This window comes from Tachypleus tridentatus, chromosome 3 (genome assembly GCF_004210375.1).
Source record: "Tachypleus tridentatus isolate NWPU-2018 chromosome 3, ASM421037v1, whole genome shotgun sequence".
In the NCBI taxonomy this organism is placed as follows: Eukaryota; Metazoa; Arthropoda; class Merostomata; order Xiphosura; family Limulidae; genus Tachypleus; species Tachypleus tridentatus.
The window spans coordinates 43833722-43850308 of NC_134827.1; the positions used below are offsets into that span (position 1 = coordinate 43833722).

The following is a 16587-nucleotide window of genomic DNA, read 5'->3' on the forward strand; positions in this document are numbered from 1 at the left end:
TACACATATCATTAGATAAAACAGTGTAGTTTACACATATCATTAGACAAAACAGTGTAGTTTACACATATCATTAGACAAAACAGTGTAGTTTACACATATCATTAGATAAAACAGTGTAGTTTACACATATCATTAGATAAAACAGTGTAGTTTACACGTATTATTAGATAAAACAGTGTAGTTTACACGTATTATTAGATAAAACTGTGTAGTTTACATATATCATTAGATAAAACAGTGTAGTTTACACGTATTATTAGATAAAATGTGTAGTTTACATATATCATTAGATAAAATGTGTAGTTTACATATATCATTAGATAAAAAGAGTGTAGTTTTATGAATATTCTTTAAAATGGATACAACTGTTTAAAACAAGGTAGTTTCATAGAAACAAAACTATGTAAGACAATATCGTTTTTTGATGAGGAGAAACCACTTGAAATAAAAATGAGTTACAGAGTATGTGGGTATTAACACTTTAACTGATCAGATTAACCTGAAGATGACCCAGGAAGGTCGAAACATTGCTATCTGCTTAATTAATAGAAATGTTAATACCCATACCAGCCGTTCTTAGATACAATGTGGTTTCATGGCTATAACTCTGTAAGACAATGTAGTTTCACGGCTATAACTCTGTAAGACAATGTGGTTTCATGGATATAACTCTCTAAGACAATGTAATCTTACGGATATTAACTTTGTAGAACAATGTATTTTCACGGATATCACTATGTTATAGATACCACTACGTAAAACAGTATAGTGTTATTTATATTACTATGTACCTTTATAAGAACAGTTTAACCTCACGACATCCTGTTGAGATATACAAGATGTCCTTTGCACTGATTTCAGACATTCTGACGAGTTCAGATATACAAGATGTTCTTTGTACTGATTTCAGAAATTCTAACGAGTTCAGATATACAATATGTTCTTTGTACTGATTTCAGACATTCTGACGAGTTCCGTTTTTGTTGCCTCGCTACTCACGTCGTCGAGTGCTATCCAGAACCAGACGAGTTTTCCTCTTGTGAAGACCTCATGTCCAATATCGTCTTACGAGTGTGTATTTGGTTTCTAGGAGTGCTGGCTTTAACTGGAAACATGCTGGTTATAGTGTGGAGATGTGTTCATAGAATTAATAATAAGGTATCATAAGTTATTACTACCTTTGTTGGAAAGTGTTGCTTTAACTGGAAACATGCTGGTTATAGTGTGGAGATGTGTTCATAGAATTAATAATAAGGTATCATAAGTTATTACTACCTTTGTTGGAAAGTGTTGCTTTAACTGGAAACATGCTGGTTATAGTGTGGAGATGTGTTCATAGAATTAATAATAAGGTATCATAAGTTATTACTACCTTTGTTGGAAAGTGTTGCTTTAACTGGAAACATGCTGGTTATAGTGTGGAGATGTGTTCATAGAATTAATAATAAGGTATCATAAGTTATTACTACCTTTGTTGGAAAGTGTTACAATATACTAGGAATAATCCTCTGGTGTGTGAGCTGTAGCATTACAGATTAACAACATTAAAATCCTGGGTTCATTTCCGCACGTTGAACAGAGCGCAAAATAACCCAATGTATGGATTTGCGTTAAAACAAACAAACATATATGCAGTGATAAACACAAATAACCTTCGTGTAGCTTTGAGCGGAATCTAAAACGAACCAAAGAAAGATACTGACAAAAAAGGTGCTTTGTTGTTCGAGTGTTTGTTTAGAGAATTAGCAGAAAGGGACAATGCTGATATTTACAATATTTTATATGAAGTGTGTTACATATCTACTGGAAACCTGATAGTTATTTTGTTAAGAATTTACGTTGTTGTGTTAAGGTATATTAATGCATGGGGGTGGGTTGTGTTTATTGCATGTCTCTTTGTAAACTTCCTTCATCAAAACGAAAATTTTGTTTTCAGGTCCACTCCTTCCTCATCACGAACTTGGCGATAGGAGACATGTTAATGGGTATCTACTTGCTTATTATAGCGGCTGTGGACTTTTACTACCGAGGAATTTACTTTATTTACGCCAGTTACTGGAAACACAGCCTTCTCTGTCAGTTCTCTGGCTTTCTTTCCACTCTGTCCAGCGAACTTTCGGTGTCAACTTTAACCATCATAACCTTAGACCGGTTTCTCTGTATTATTTTCCCGTTCCGGATGAGACGCTTGAGCACAAAGCAGACATCCTTCATCATGGCTGGAGTGTGGACCGTGGTACTTCTGTTAGCTGGAGTACCTTTGATGCCAATTAACTATTTTTCCAACTTTTACGGACGGTCAGGGGTGTGCTTAGCCCTGCACATCACTCCTGAAAGGCCGCATGGCTGGGAGTACTCGGTATCTGTTTTCTTGGCTCTCAATTTCATATCATTCACTTTCATAGCACTGGCTTACGGCTGGATGTTTGGTGTGGTAAAGAAATCTCGGACAACTGTCCGATCTAGGATAGCAGAGCTGATGCTACCATGGCGAGAAAAATGACCATTATTGTAGTCACTGACTTTTGTTGTTGGATGCCTATTATTGTGTTAGGGATAGCATCACTAAGTGGGGCAACAATACCTCGTCAGGTATGTAACAAACAAGGTATGGAACAATACCTCGTCAGGTATGTAACAGACAAGGTATGAAACAATACCTCGTCAGGTATGTAACAGACAAGGTATGGAACAATATCTCGTCAGGTATATAACAGACAAGGTATGGAACAATACCTCGTCAGGTATGTAACAAACAAAGTATGAACAATACCTCGTCAGGTATGTGACATACAAGGTATGAAACATTACCTATTCAGGTATGTAACATAGCTGATATAGAAACACAATACCTCATCAAGTACACAACAGAGCTCATACAGAACAATACCTCGTCAGGTATGTAACAGAGCTGACACAGATCATATCCTCGTCACGTATGTAACAGAATTGATATAGAACAATACATCGTCAGGAATGTAACAGAGCTGATATAGAACAATACATTGTCAGATATTTAACATAGCTGATATAGAGCAATACATTGTCAGGTTTGTAACATAGCTGATATAGAGCAATACATTGTCAGGTTTGTAACATAGCTGATATAGAGCAATACATTGTCAGGTATGTAACAGAGCTGACACAGATCATATCCTCGTCACGTATGTAACAGAATTGATATAGAACAATACATTGTCAGGTTTGTAACAGAGCTGATATAGAACAATACATTGTCAGATATTTAACATAGCTGATAGAGAGCAATACATTGTCAGGTTTGTAACATAGCTGATATAGAGCAATACATTGTCAGGTTTGTAACATAGCTGATATAGAGCAATACATTGTCAGGTTTGTAACATAGCTGATATAGAGCAATACATTGTCAGGTATGTAACAGAGCTGACACAGATCATATCCTCGTCACGTATGTAACAGAATTGATATAGAACAATACATCGTCAGGAATGTAACAGAGCTGATATAGAACAATACATTGTCAGATATTTAACATAGCTGATATAGAGCAATACATTGTCAGGTTTGTAACATAGCTGATATAGAGCAATACATTGTCAGGTTTGTAACATAGCTGATATAGAGCAATACATTGTCAGGTTTGTAACATAGCTGATATAGAGCAATACATTGTCAGGTTTGTAACATAGCTGATATAGAGCAATACATTGTCAGGTATGTAACAGAGCTGACACAGATCATATCCTCGTCACGTATGTAACAGAATTGATATAGAACAATACATCGTCAGGAATGTAACAGAGCTGATATAGAACAATACATTGTCAGATATTTAACATAGCTGATAGAGAGCAATACATTGTCAGGTTTGTAACATAGCTGATATAGAGCAATACATTGTCAGGTTTGTAACATAGCTGATATAGAGCAATACATTGTCAGGTTTGTAACATAGCTGATACAGAACAATACCTCGTCAGGTATGTAACAGAGCTGACACAGATCATATCCTCGTCACATATGTAACAGAATTGATATAGAACAATACATCGTCAGGAATGTAACAGAGCTGATATAGAACAATACATTGTCAGATATTTAACATAGCTGATAGAGAGCAATACATTGTCAGGTTTGTAACATAGCTGATATAGAGCAATACATTGTCAGGTTTGTAACATAGCTGATATAGAGCAATACATTGTCAGGTATGTAACAGAGCTGACACAGATCATATCCTCGTCACGTATGTAACAGAATTGATATAGAACAATACATCGTCAGGAATGTAACAGAGCTGATATAGAACAATACATTGTCAGATATTTAACATAGCTGATATAGAGCAATACATTGTCAGGTTTGTAACATAGCTGATATAGAGCAATACATTGTCAGGTTTGTAACATAGCTGATATAGAGCAATACATTGTCAGGTTTGTAACAGAGCTGATATAGAGCAATACATTGTCAGGTAGGTAACAGAGCTGATATAGAGCAATACATTGTCAGGTTTGTAACAGAGCTGATATAGAGCAATACAGTGTCAGGTATGTAACCGAGCTGATATAGAGCAATACATTGTCAGGTATGTAACCGAGCTGATATAGAGCAATACATTGTCAGAAATGTAACAGAGCTGATATAGAGCAAGACATTGTCAGGTATGTAACAGAGCTGATACAGAGCAATACATTATCAGGTATTTAACAGAGCTAATATAGAGCAATACAGTGTCAGGTATGTAACAGAGCTAATATAAAGCAATACATTGTCAGGTATGTAACAGAGCTGATATAGAGCAATACATTGTCAGGTTTGTAACAGAGCTGATATAGAGCAATACATTGTCAGGTATGTAACAGAGCTGATATAGAGCAATACATTGAAAGATAGGTAACAGAGCTGATATAGAGCAATACATTGTCAGGTTTGTAACAGAGCTGATATAGAGTAATACATTGTCAGGTACATAAAGAGCTGATATATAACCATACCTCCTCAAATAACAGGGCTGATATAGAGCAATACATTGTCAGGTATGTAACAGAATTGATATAGAACAATACGTCGTCAGGTATATAAAGAGCTGATATAGAACAATATCTCTGTAGGTAAGAGAGCTGGTGTATCTCTCATCCATGAAGGAAGTAAAGCTGAGAGAACTAATTCTACATATGTACAGTATCAAACAGTACAAGTTCACTATCTATGGTATTCTACATGTGTACAGTATCAAACAGTAGAAGTTGACTATCTATGATATTCTACATGTGTACAGTATCAAACAGTACAAGATGACTATCTATGATATTCTTCATGTGTACAGTATCAAACAGTACAAGTTGACTATCTATGGTATTCTCCATGTGTACAGTATCAAACAGTACAAGTTGACTATCTATGATATTCAACATGTGTACAGTATCAAACAGTACAAGTTGACTATCTATGATATTCAACATGTGTACAGTATCAAACAGTACAAGTTGACTATCTATGATATTCAACATGTGTACAGTATCAAACAGTACAAGTTGACTATTTATGGTATTCCACATGTGTACTGTATCAAACAGTACAAGTTGACTATCTATGATATTCTACATGTGTACAGTATCAAACAGTACAAGTTGACTATTTATGGTATTCTACATGTGTACAGTATCAAACAGTACAAGTTGACTATCACTGATATTCTACATGTGTACAGTATCAAACAGTACAAGTTGACTATCACTGATATTCTACATGTGTACAGTATCAAACAGTACAAGTTGACTATTTATGGTATTCTACATGTGTACAGTATCAAACAGTACAAGTTGACTATCACTGATATTCTACATGTGTACAGTATCAAACAGTACAAGTTGACTATCTATGATATTCTACATGTGTACAATATCAAACAGTACAAGTTGACTATCTATGATATTCTACATGTGTACAGTACAAACAGTACAAGATGACTATCTATGATATTCTTCATGTGTACAGTATCAAACAGTACAAGTTGACTATCTATGGTATTCTTTATGTGTACAGTATCAAACAGTACAAGTTGACTATCTATGATATTCAACATGTGTACAGTATCAAACAGTACAAGTTTACTATTTATGGTATTCTACATTTGTACAGTATCAAACAGTACAAGCTGACTATCACTGATATTCTACATGTGTACAGTATCAAACAGTACAAGTTGACTATTTATGATATTCTACATGTGTACAGTATCAAACAGTACAAGTTGACTATCTATGATATTCTACATGTGTACAGTATCAAACAGTACAAGTTGACTATCTATGATATTCTACATGTGTACAGTATCAAACAGTACAAGTTGACTATCTATGATATTCTTCATGTGTACAGTATCAAACAGTACAAGTTGACTATCTATGATATTCTTCATGTGTACAGTATCAAACAGTACAAGTTGACTATCTATGGTATTCTCTATGTGTACAGTATCAAACAGTACATGTTGACTATCTATGATATTCAACATGTGTACAGTATCAAACAGTACAAGTTGACTATCTATGATATTCTACATGTGTACAGTATCAAACAGTACAAGTTGACTATCTATGATATTCTTCATGTGTACAGTATCAAACAGTACAAGTTGACTATCACTGATATTCTACATGTGTACAGTATCAAACAGTACAAGTTGACTATCTATGGTATTCTACATGTGTACAGTATCAAACAGTACAAGTTGACTATTTATGGTATTCTACATGTGTACAGTATCAAACAGTACAAGTTGACTATCACTGATATTCTACATGTGTACAGTATCAAACAGTACAAGTTGACTATCTATGATATTCTACATGTGTACAGTATCAAACAGTACAAGTTGACTATCTATGATATTCTACATGTGTACAGTATCAAACAGTACAAGTTGACTATCTATGATATTCTATATATATACAGTATCAAACAGTACAAGTTGACTATTTATGGTATTCTACATGTGTACAGTATCAAACAGTACAAGTTGACTATCTATGATATTCTACATGTGTACAGTATCAAACAGTACAAGTTGACTATCTATGGTATTCTCTATGTGTACAGTATCAAACAGTACAAGTTGACTATCTATGATATTCAACATGTGTACAGTATCAAACAGTACAAGTTGACTATCTATGATATTCAACATGTGTACAGTATCAAACAGTACAAGTTGACTATTTATGGTATTCTACATGTGTACAGTATCAAACAATACAAGTTGACTATTAATGGTATTCTACATGTGTACAGTATCAAACAGTACAAGTTGACTATCACTGATATTCTACATGTGTACAGTATCAAACAGTACAAGTTGACTATCTATGATATTCTACATGTGTACAGTATCAAACAGTACAAGTTGACTATCTATGATATTCTACATGTGTACAGTATCAAACAGTACAAGTTGACTATTTATGGTATTCTACATGTGTACAGTATCAAACAGTACAAGTTGACTATCACTGATATTCTACATGTATACAGTATCAAACAGTACAAGTTGACTATCTATGATATTCTACATGTGTACAGTATCAAACAGTACATGTTGACTATCTATGATATTCTACATGTGTACAGTATCAAACAGTACAAGTTGACAATCTATGATATTCTTCATGTGTACAGTATCAAACAGTACAAATTGACAATCTATGATATTCAACATGTGTACAGTATCAAACAGTACAAGTTGACTATCACTGATATTCTACATGTGTACAGTATCAAACAGTACAAGTTGACTATCTATGATATTCAATATATATACAGTATCAAACAGTGCAAGTTGACTATTTATGGTATTCTACATGTGTACAGTATCAAACAGTAGAAGTTGACTATCTATGATATTCTACATGTGTACAGTATCAAACAGTACAAGATGACTATCTATGATATTCTTCATGTGTACAGTATCAAACAGTACAAGTTGACTATCTATGGTATTCTCCATGTGTACAGTATCAAACAGTACAAGTTGACTATTTATGTTATTCTACATGTGTACAGTATCAAACAGTACAAGTTGACTATCTATGATATTCAACATGTGTACAGTATCAAACAGTACAAGTTGACTATCTATGATATTCAACATGTGTACAGTATCAAACAGTACAAGTTGACTATTTATGATATTCTACATGTGTACAGTATCAAACAGTACAAGTTGACTATCTATGATATTCTACATGTGTACAGTATCAAACAGTACAAGTTGACTATCTATGGTATTCTACATGTGTACAGTATCAAACAGTACAAGTTGACTATTTATGGTATTCTACATGTGTACAGTATCAAACAGTACAAGTTCACTATCTATGATATTCTACATGTGTACAGTATCAAACAGTACAAGTTGACTATCTGTGATATTCTACATGTGTACAGTATCAAACAGTACAAGTTGACCATCTATGGTATTCTACATGTGTACAGTATCAAACAGTACAAGTTGACTATTTATGCTATTCTACATGTGTACAGTATCAAACAGTACAAGTTGACTATCTATGGTATTCTTCATGTGTACAGTATCAAACAGTACAAGTTGACTATCACTGATATTCTACATGTGTACAGTATCAAACAGTACAAGTTGACTATCTATGATATTCTACATGTGTACAGTATCAAACAGTACAAGTTGACTATCTATGATATTCTATATATATACAGTATCAAACAGTACAAGTTGACTATTTATGGTATTCTACATGTGTACAGTATCAAACAGTACAAGTTGACTATCACTGATATTCTACATGTGTACAGTATCAAACAGTACAAGTTGACTATCTATGATATTCTACATGTGTACAGTATCAAACAGTACAAGTTGACTATCTATGATATTCTACATGTGTACAGTATCAAACAGTACAAGTTGACTATCTATGATATTCTACATGTGTACAGTATCAAACAGTACAAGTTGACTATCTATGATATTCTACATGTGTACAGTATCAAACAGTACAAGTTGACTATCTATGATATTCTACATGTGTACAGTATCAAACAGTACAAGTTGACTATCATGATATTCTACATGTGTACAGTATCAAACAGTACAAGTTGACTATCTATGATATTCTACATGTGTACAGTATCAAACAGTACAAGTTGACTATTTATGATATTCTACATGTGTACAGTATCAAACAGTACAAGTTGACTATCTATGATATTCTACATGTGTACAGTATCAAACAGTACAAGTTGACTATCTATGATATTCTACATGTGTACAGTATCAAACAGTACAAGTTGACTATCTATGATATTCTACATGTGTACAGTATCAAACAGTACAAGTTGACTATCTATGATATTCTACATGTGTACAGTATCAAACAGTACAAGTTGACTATTTATGATATTCTACATGTGTACAGTATCAAACAGTACAAGTTGACTATCTATGATATTCTACATGTGTACAGTATCAAACAGTACAAGTTGACTATCTATGGTATTCTACATGTGTACAGTATCAAACAGTACAAGTTGACTATCTATGATATTCTACATGTGTACAGTATCAAACAGTACAAGTTGACTATCTATGATATTCTACATGTGTACAGTATCAAACAGTACAAGTTGACTATTTATGATATTCTACATGTGTACAGTATCAAACAGTACAAGTTGACTATGGTATTCTACATGTACAGTATCAAACAGTACAAGTTGACTATCTATGATATTCTACATGTGTACAGTATCAAACAGTACAAGTTGACTATTGATATTCTATACAGTATGAGTTGACTATCTATGATATTCTACATGTGTACAGTATCAAACAGTACAAGTTGACTAAGATATTCTACATTGTACAGTATCAAACAGTCTATGATATTCTACATGTGTACAGTATCAAACAGTACAAGTTGACTATCTATGATATTCTACATGTGTACAGTATCAAACAGTACAAGTTGACTATCTATGATATTCTACATGTGTACAGTATCAAACAGTACAAGTTGACTATCATGATATTCTACATGTGTACAGTATCAAACAGTACAAGTTGACTATCTATGATATTCTACATGTGTACAGTATCAAACAGTACAAGTTGACTATCTATGATATTCTACATGTGTACAGTATCAAACAGTACAAGTTGACTATCTATGATATTCTACATGTGTACAGTATCAAACAGTACAAGTTGACTATCTATGATATTCTACATGTGTACAGTATCAAACAGTACAAGTTGACTATCTATGATATTCTACATGTGTACAGTATCAAACAGTACAAGTTGACTATCTATGATATTCTACATGTGTACAGTATCAAACAGTACAAGTTGACTATCTATGATATTCTACATGTGTACAGTATCAAACAGTACAAGTTGACTATCTATGATATTCTACATGTGTACAGTATCAAACAGTACAAGTTGACTATCTATGATATTCTACATGTGTACAGTATCAAACAGTACAAGTTGACTATCTATGATATTCTACATGTGTACAGTATCAAACAGTACAAGTTGACTATCTATGATATTCTACATGTGTACAGTATCAAACAGTACAAGTTGACTATCTATGATATTCTACATGTGTACAGTATCAAACAGTACAAGTTGACTATCTATGATATTCTACATGTGTACAGTATCAAACAGTACAAGTTGACTATCTATGATATTCTACATGTGTACAGTATCAAACAGTACAAGTTGACTATCTATGATATTCTACATGTGTACAGTATCAAACAGTACAAGTTGACTATCTATGATATTCTACATGTGTACAGTATCAAACAGTACAAGTTGACTATCTATGATATTCTACATGTGTACAGTATCAAACAGTACAAGTTGACTATCTATGATATTCTACATGTGTACAGTATCAAACAGTACAAGTTGACTATCTATGATATTCTACATGTGTACAGTATCAAACAGTACAAGTTGACTATCTATGATATTCTACATGTGTACAGTATCAAACAGTACAAGTTGACTATCTATGATATTCTACATGTGTACAGTATCAAACAGTACAAGTTGACTATCTATGATATTCTACATGTGTACAGTATCAAACAGTACAAGTTGACTATCTATGATATTCTACATGTGTACAGTATCAAACAGTACAAGTTGACTATCTATGATATTCTACATGTGTACAGTATCAAACAGTACAAGTTGACTATCTATGATATTCTACATGTGTACAGTATCAAACAGTACAAGTTGACTATCTATGATATTCTACATGTGTACAGTATCAAACAGTACAAGTTGACTATCTATGATATTCTACATGTGTACAGTATCAAACAGTACAAGTTGACTATCTATGATATTCTACATGTGTACAGTATCAAACAGTACAAGTTGACTATCTATGATATTCTACATGTGTACAGTATCAAACAGTACAAGTTGACTATCTATGATATTCTACATGTGTACAGTATCAAACAGTACAAGTTGACTATCTATGATATTCTACATGTGTACAGTATCAAACAGTACAAGTTGACTATCTATGATATTCTACATGTGTACAGTATCAAACAGTACAAGTTGACTATCTATGATATTCTACATGTGTACAGTATCAAACAGTACAAGTTGACTATCTATGATATTCTACATGTGTACAGTATCAAACAGTACAAGTTGACTATCTATGATATTCTACATGTGTACAGTATCAAACAGTACAAGTTGACTATCTATGATATTCTACATGTGTACAGTATCAAACAGTACAAGTTGACTATCTATGATATTCTACATGTGTACAGTATCAAACAGTACAAGTTGACTATCTATGATATTCTACATGTGTACAGTATCAAACAGTACAAGTTGACTATCTATGATATTCTACATGTGTACAGTATCAAACAGTACAAGTTGACTATCTATGATATTCTACATGTGTACAGTATCAAACAGTACAAGTTGACTATCTATGATATTCTACATGTGTACAGTATCAAACAGTACAAGTTGACTATCTATGATATTCTACATGTGTACAGTATCAAACAGTACAAGTTGACTATCTATGATATTCTACATGTGTACAGTATCAAACAGTACAAGTTGACTATCTATGATATTCTACATGTGTACAGTATCAAACAGTACAAGTTGACTATCTATGATATTCTACATGTGTACAGTATCAAACAGTACAAGTTGACTATCTATGATATTCTACATGTGTACAGTATCAAACAGTACAAGTTGACTATCTATGATATTCTACATGTGTACAGTATCAAACAGTACAAGTTGACTATCTATGATATTCTACATGTGTACAGTATCAAACAGTACAAGTTGACTATCTATGATATTCTACATGTGTACAGTATCAAACAGTACAAGTTGACTATCTATGATATTCTACATGTGTACAGTATCAAACAGTACAAGTTGACTATCTATGATATTCTACATGTGTACAGTATCAAACAGTACAAGTTGACTATCTATGATATTCTACATGTGTACAGTATCAAACAGTACAAGTTGACTATCTATGATATTCTACATGTGTACAGTATCAAACAGTACAAGTTGACTATCTATGATATTCTACATGTGTACAGTATCAAACAGTACAAGTTGACTATCTATGATATTCTACATGTGTACAGTATCAAACAGTACAAGTTGACTATCTATGATATTCTACATGTGTACAGTATCAAACAGTACAAGTTGACTATCTATGATATTCTACATGTGTACAGTATCAAACAGTACAAGTTGACTATCTATGATATTCTACATGTGTACAGTATCAAACAGTACAAGTTGACTATCTATGATATTCTACATGTGTACAGTATCAAACAGTACAAGTTGACTATCTATGATATTCTACATGTGTACAGTATCAAACAGTACAAGTTGACTATCTATGATATTCTACATGTGTACAGTATCAAACAGTACAAGTTGACTATCTATGATATTCTACATGTGTACAGTATCAAACAGTACAAGTTGACTATCTATGATATTCTACATGTGTACAGTATCAAACAGTACAAGTTGACTATCATGATATTCTACATGTGTACAGTATCAAACAGTACAAGTTGACTATCTATGATATTCTACATGTGTACAGTATCAAACAGTACAAGTTGACTATCTATGATATTCTACATGTGTACAGTATCAAACAGTACAAGTTGACTATCTATGATATTCTACATGTGTACAGTATCAAACAGTACAAGTTGACTATCTATGATATTCTACATGTGTACAGTATCAAACAGTACAAGTTGACTATCTATGATATTCTACATGTGTACAGTATCAAACAGTACAAGTTGACTATCTATGATATTCTACATGTGTACAGTATCAAACAGTACAAGTTGACTATCTATGATATTCTACATGTGTACAGTATCAAACAGTACAAGTTGACTATCTATGATATTCTACATGTGTACAGTATCAAACAGTACAAGTTGACTATCTATGATATATTCTACATGTGTACAGTATCAAACAGTACAAGTTGACTATCTATGATATTCTACATGTGTACAGTATCAAACAGTACAAGTTGACTATCTATGATATTCTACATGTGTACAGTATCAAACAGTACAAGTTGACTATCTATGATATTCTACATGTGTACAGTATCAAACAGTACAAGTTGACTATCTATGATATTCTACATGTGTACAGTATCAAACAGTACAAGTTGACTATCTATGATATTCTACATGTGTACAGTATCAAACAGTACAAGTTGACTATCTATGATATTCTACATGTGTACAGTATCAAACAGTACAAGTTGACTATCTATGATATTCTACATGTGTACAGTATCAAACAGTACAAGTTGACTATCTATGATATTCTACATGTGTACAGTATCAAACAGTACAAGTTGACTATCTATGATATTCTACATGTGTACAGTATCAAACAGTACAAGTTGACTATCTATGATATTCTACATGTGTACAGTATCAAACAGTACAAGTTGACTATCTATGATATTCTACATGTGTACAGTATCAAACAGTACAAGTTGACTATCTATGATATTCTACATGTGTACAGTATCAAACAGTACAAGTTGACTATCTATGATATTCTACATGTGTACAGTATCAAACAGTACAAGTTGACTATCTATGATATTCTACATGTGTACAGTATCAAACAGTACAAGTTGACTATCTATGATATTCTACATGTGTACAGTATCAAACAGTACAAGTTGACTATCTATGATATTCTACATGTGTACAGTATCAAACAGTACAAGTTGACTATCTATGATATTCTACATGTGTACAGTATCAAACAGTACAAGTTGACTATCTATGATATTCTACATGTGTACAGTATCAAACAGTACAAGTTGACTATCTATGATATTCTACATGTGTACAGTATCAAACAGTACAAGTTGACTATCTATGATATTCTACATGTGTACAGTATCAAACAGTACAAGTTGACTATCTATGATATTCTACATGTGTACAGTATCAAACAGTACAAGTTGACTATCTATGATATTCTACATGTGTACAGTATCAAACAGTACAAGTTGACTATCTATGATATTCTACATGTGTACAGTATCAAACAGTACAAGTTGACTATCTATGATATTCTACATGTGTACAGTATCAAACAGTACAAGTTGACTATCTATGATATTCTACATGTGTACAGTATCAAACAGTACAAGTTGACTATCTATGATATTCTACATGTGTACAGTATCAAACAGTACAAGTTGACTATCTATGATATTCTACATGTGTACAGTATCAAACAGTACAAGTTGACTATCTATGATATTCTACATGTGTACAGTATCAAACAGTACAAGTTGACTATCTATGATATTCTACATGTGTACAGTATCAAACAGTACAAGTTGACTATCTATGATATTCTACATGTGTACAGTATCAAACAGTACAAGTTGACTATCTATGATATTCTACATGTGTACAGTATCAAACAGTACAAGTTGACTATCTATGATATTCTACATGTGTACAGTATCAAACAGTACAAGTTGACTATCTATGATATTCTACATGTGTACAGTATCAAACAGTACAAGTTGACTATCTATGATATTCTACATGTGTACAGTATCAAACAGTACAAGTTGACTATCTATGATATTCTACATGTGTACAGTATCAAACAGTACAAGTTGACTATCTATGATATTCTACATGTGTACAGTATCAAACAGTACAAGTTGACTATCTATGATATTCTACATGTGTACAGTATCAAACAGTACAAGTTGACTATCTATGATATTCTACATGTGTACAGTATCAAACAGTACAAGTTGACTATCTATGATATTCTACATGTGTACAGTATCAAACAGTACAAGTTGACTATCTATGATATTCTACATGTGTACAGTATCAAACAGTACAAGTTGACTATCTATGATATTCTACATGTGTACAGTATCAAACAGTACAAGTTGACTATCTATGATATTCTACATGTGTACAGTATCAAACAGTACAAGTTGACTATCTATGATATTCTACATGTGTACAGTATCAAACAGTACAAGTTGACTATCTATGATATTCTACATGTGTACAGTATCAAACAGTACAAGTTGACTATCTATGATATTCTACATGTGTACAGTATCAAACAGTACAAGTTGACTATCTATGATATTCTACATGTGTACAGTATCAAACAGTACAAGTTGACTATCTATGATATTCTACATGTGTACAGTATCAAACAGTACAAGTTGACTATCTATGATATTCTACATGTGTACAGTATCAAACAGTACAAGTTGACTATCTATGATATTCTACATGTGTACAGTATCAAACAGTACAAGTTGACTATCTATGATATTCTACATGTGTACAGTATCAAACAGTACAAGTTGACTATCTATGATATTCTACATGTGTACAGTATCAAACAGTACAAGTTGACTATCTATGATATTCTACATGTGTACAGTATCAAACAGTACAAGTTGACTATCTATGATATTCTACATGTGTACAGTATCAAACAGTACAAGTTGACTATCTATGATATTCTACATGTGTACAGTATCAAACAGTACAAGTTGACTATCTATGATATTCTACATGTGTACAGTATCAAACAGTACAAGTTGACTATCTATGATATTCTACATGTGTACAGTATCAAACAGTACAAGTTGACTATCTATGATATTCTACATGTGTACAGTATCAAACAGTACAAGTTGACTATCTATGATATTCTACATGTGTACAGTATCAAACAGTACAAGTTGACTATCTATGATATTCTACATGTGTACAGTATCAAACAGTACAAGTTGACTATCTATGATATTCTACATGTGTACAGTATCAAACAGTACAAGTTGACTATCTATGATATTCTACATGTGTACAGTATCAAACAGTACAAGTTGACTATCTATGATATTCTACATGTGTACAGTATCAAACAGTACAAGTTGACTATCTATGATATTCTAC

General features: G+C 32.7%; 1 protein-coding gene across 1 annotated transcript in view; it reads left to right on the forward strand.

The window, feature by feature from the left end:
• The first annotated feature begins 891 nt into the window (after positions 1 to 891).
• Positions 892 to 16587, forward strand: part of LOC143245827 (G-protein coupled receptor GRL101-like) — a 29226-nt gene continuing 13530 nt past the window's right edge. The window contains 3 exon segments of the mRNA XM_076492083.1: positions 892 to 1161; positions 1940 to 2465; positions 2468 to 2595. Of these exon segments, the coding sequence (XP_076348198.1) occupies positions 892 to 1161; positions 1940 to 2465; positions 2468 to 2595 (924 nt within the window).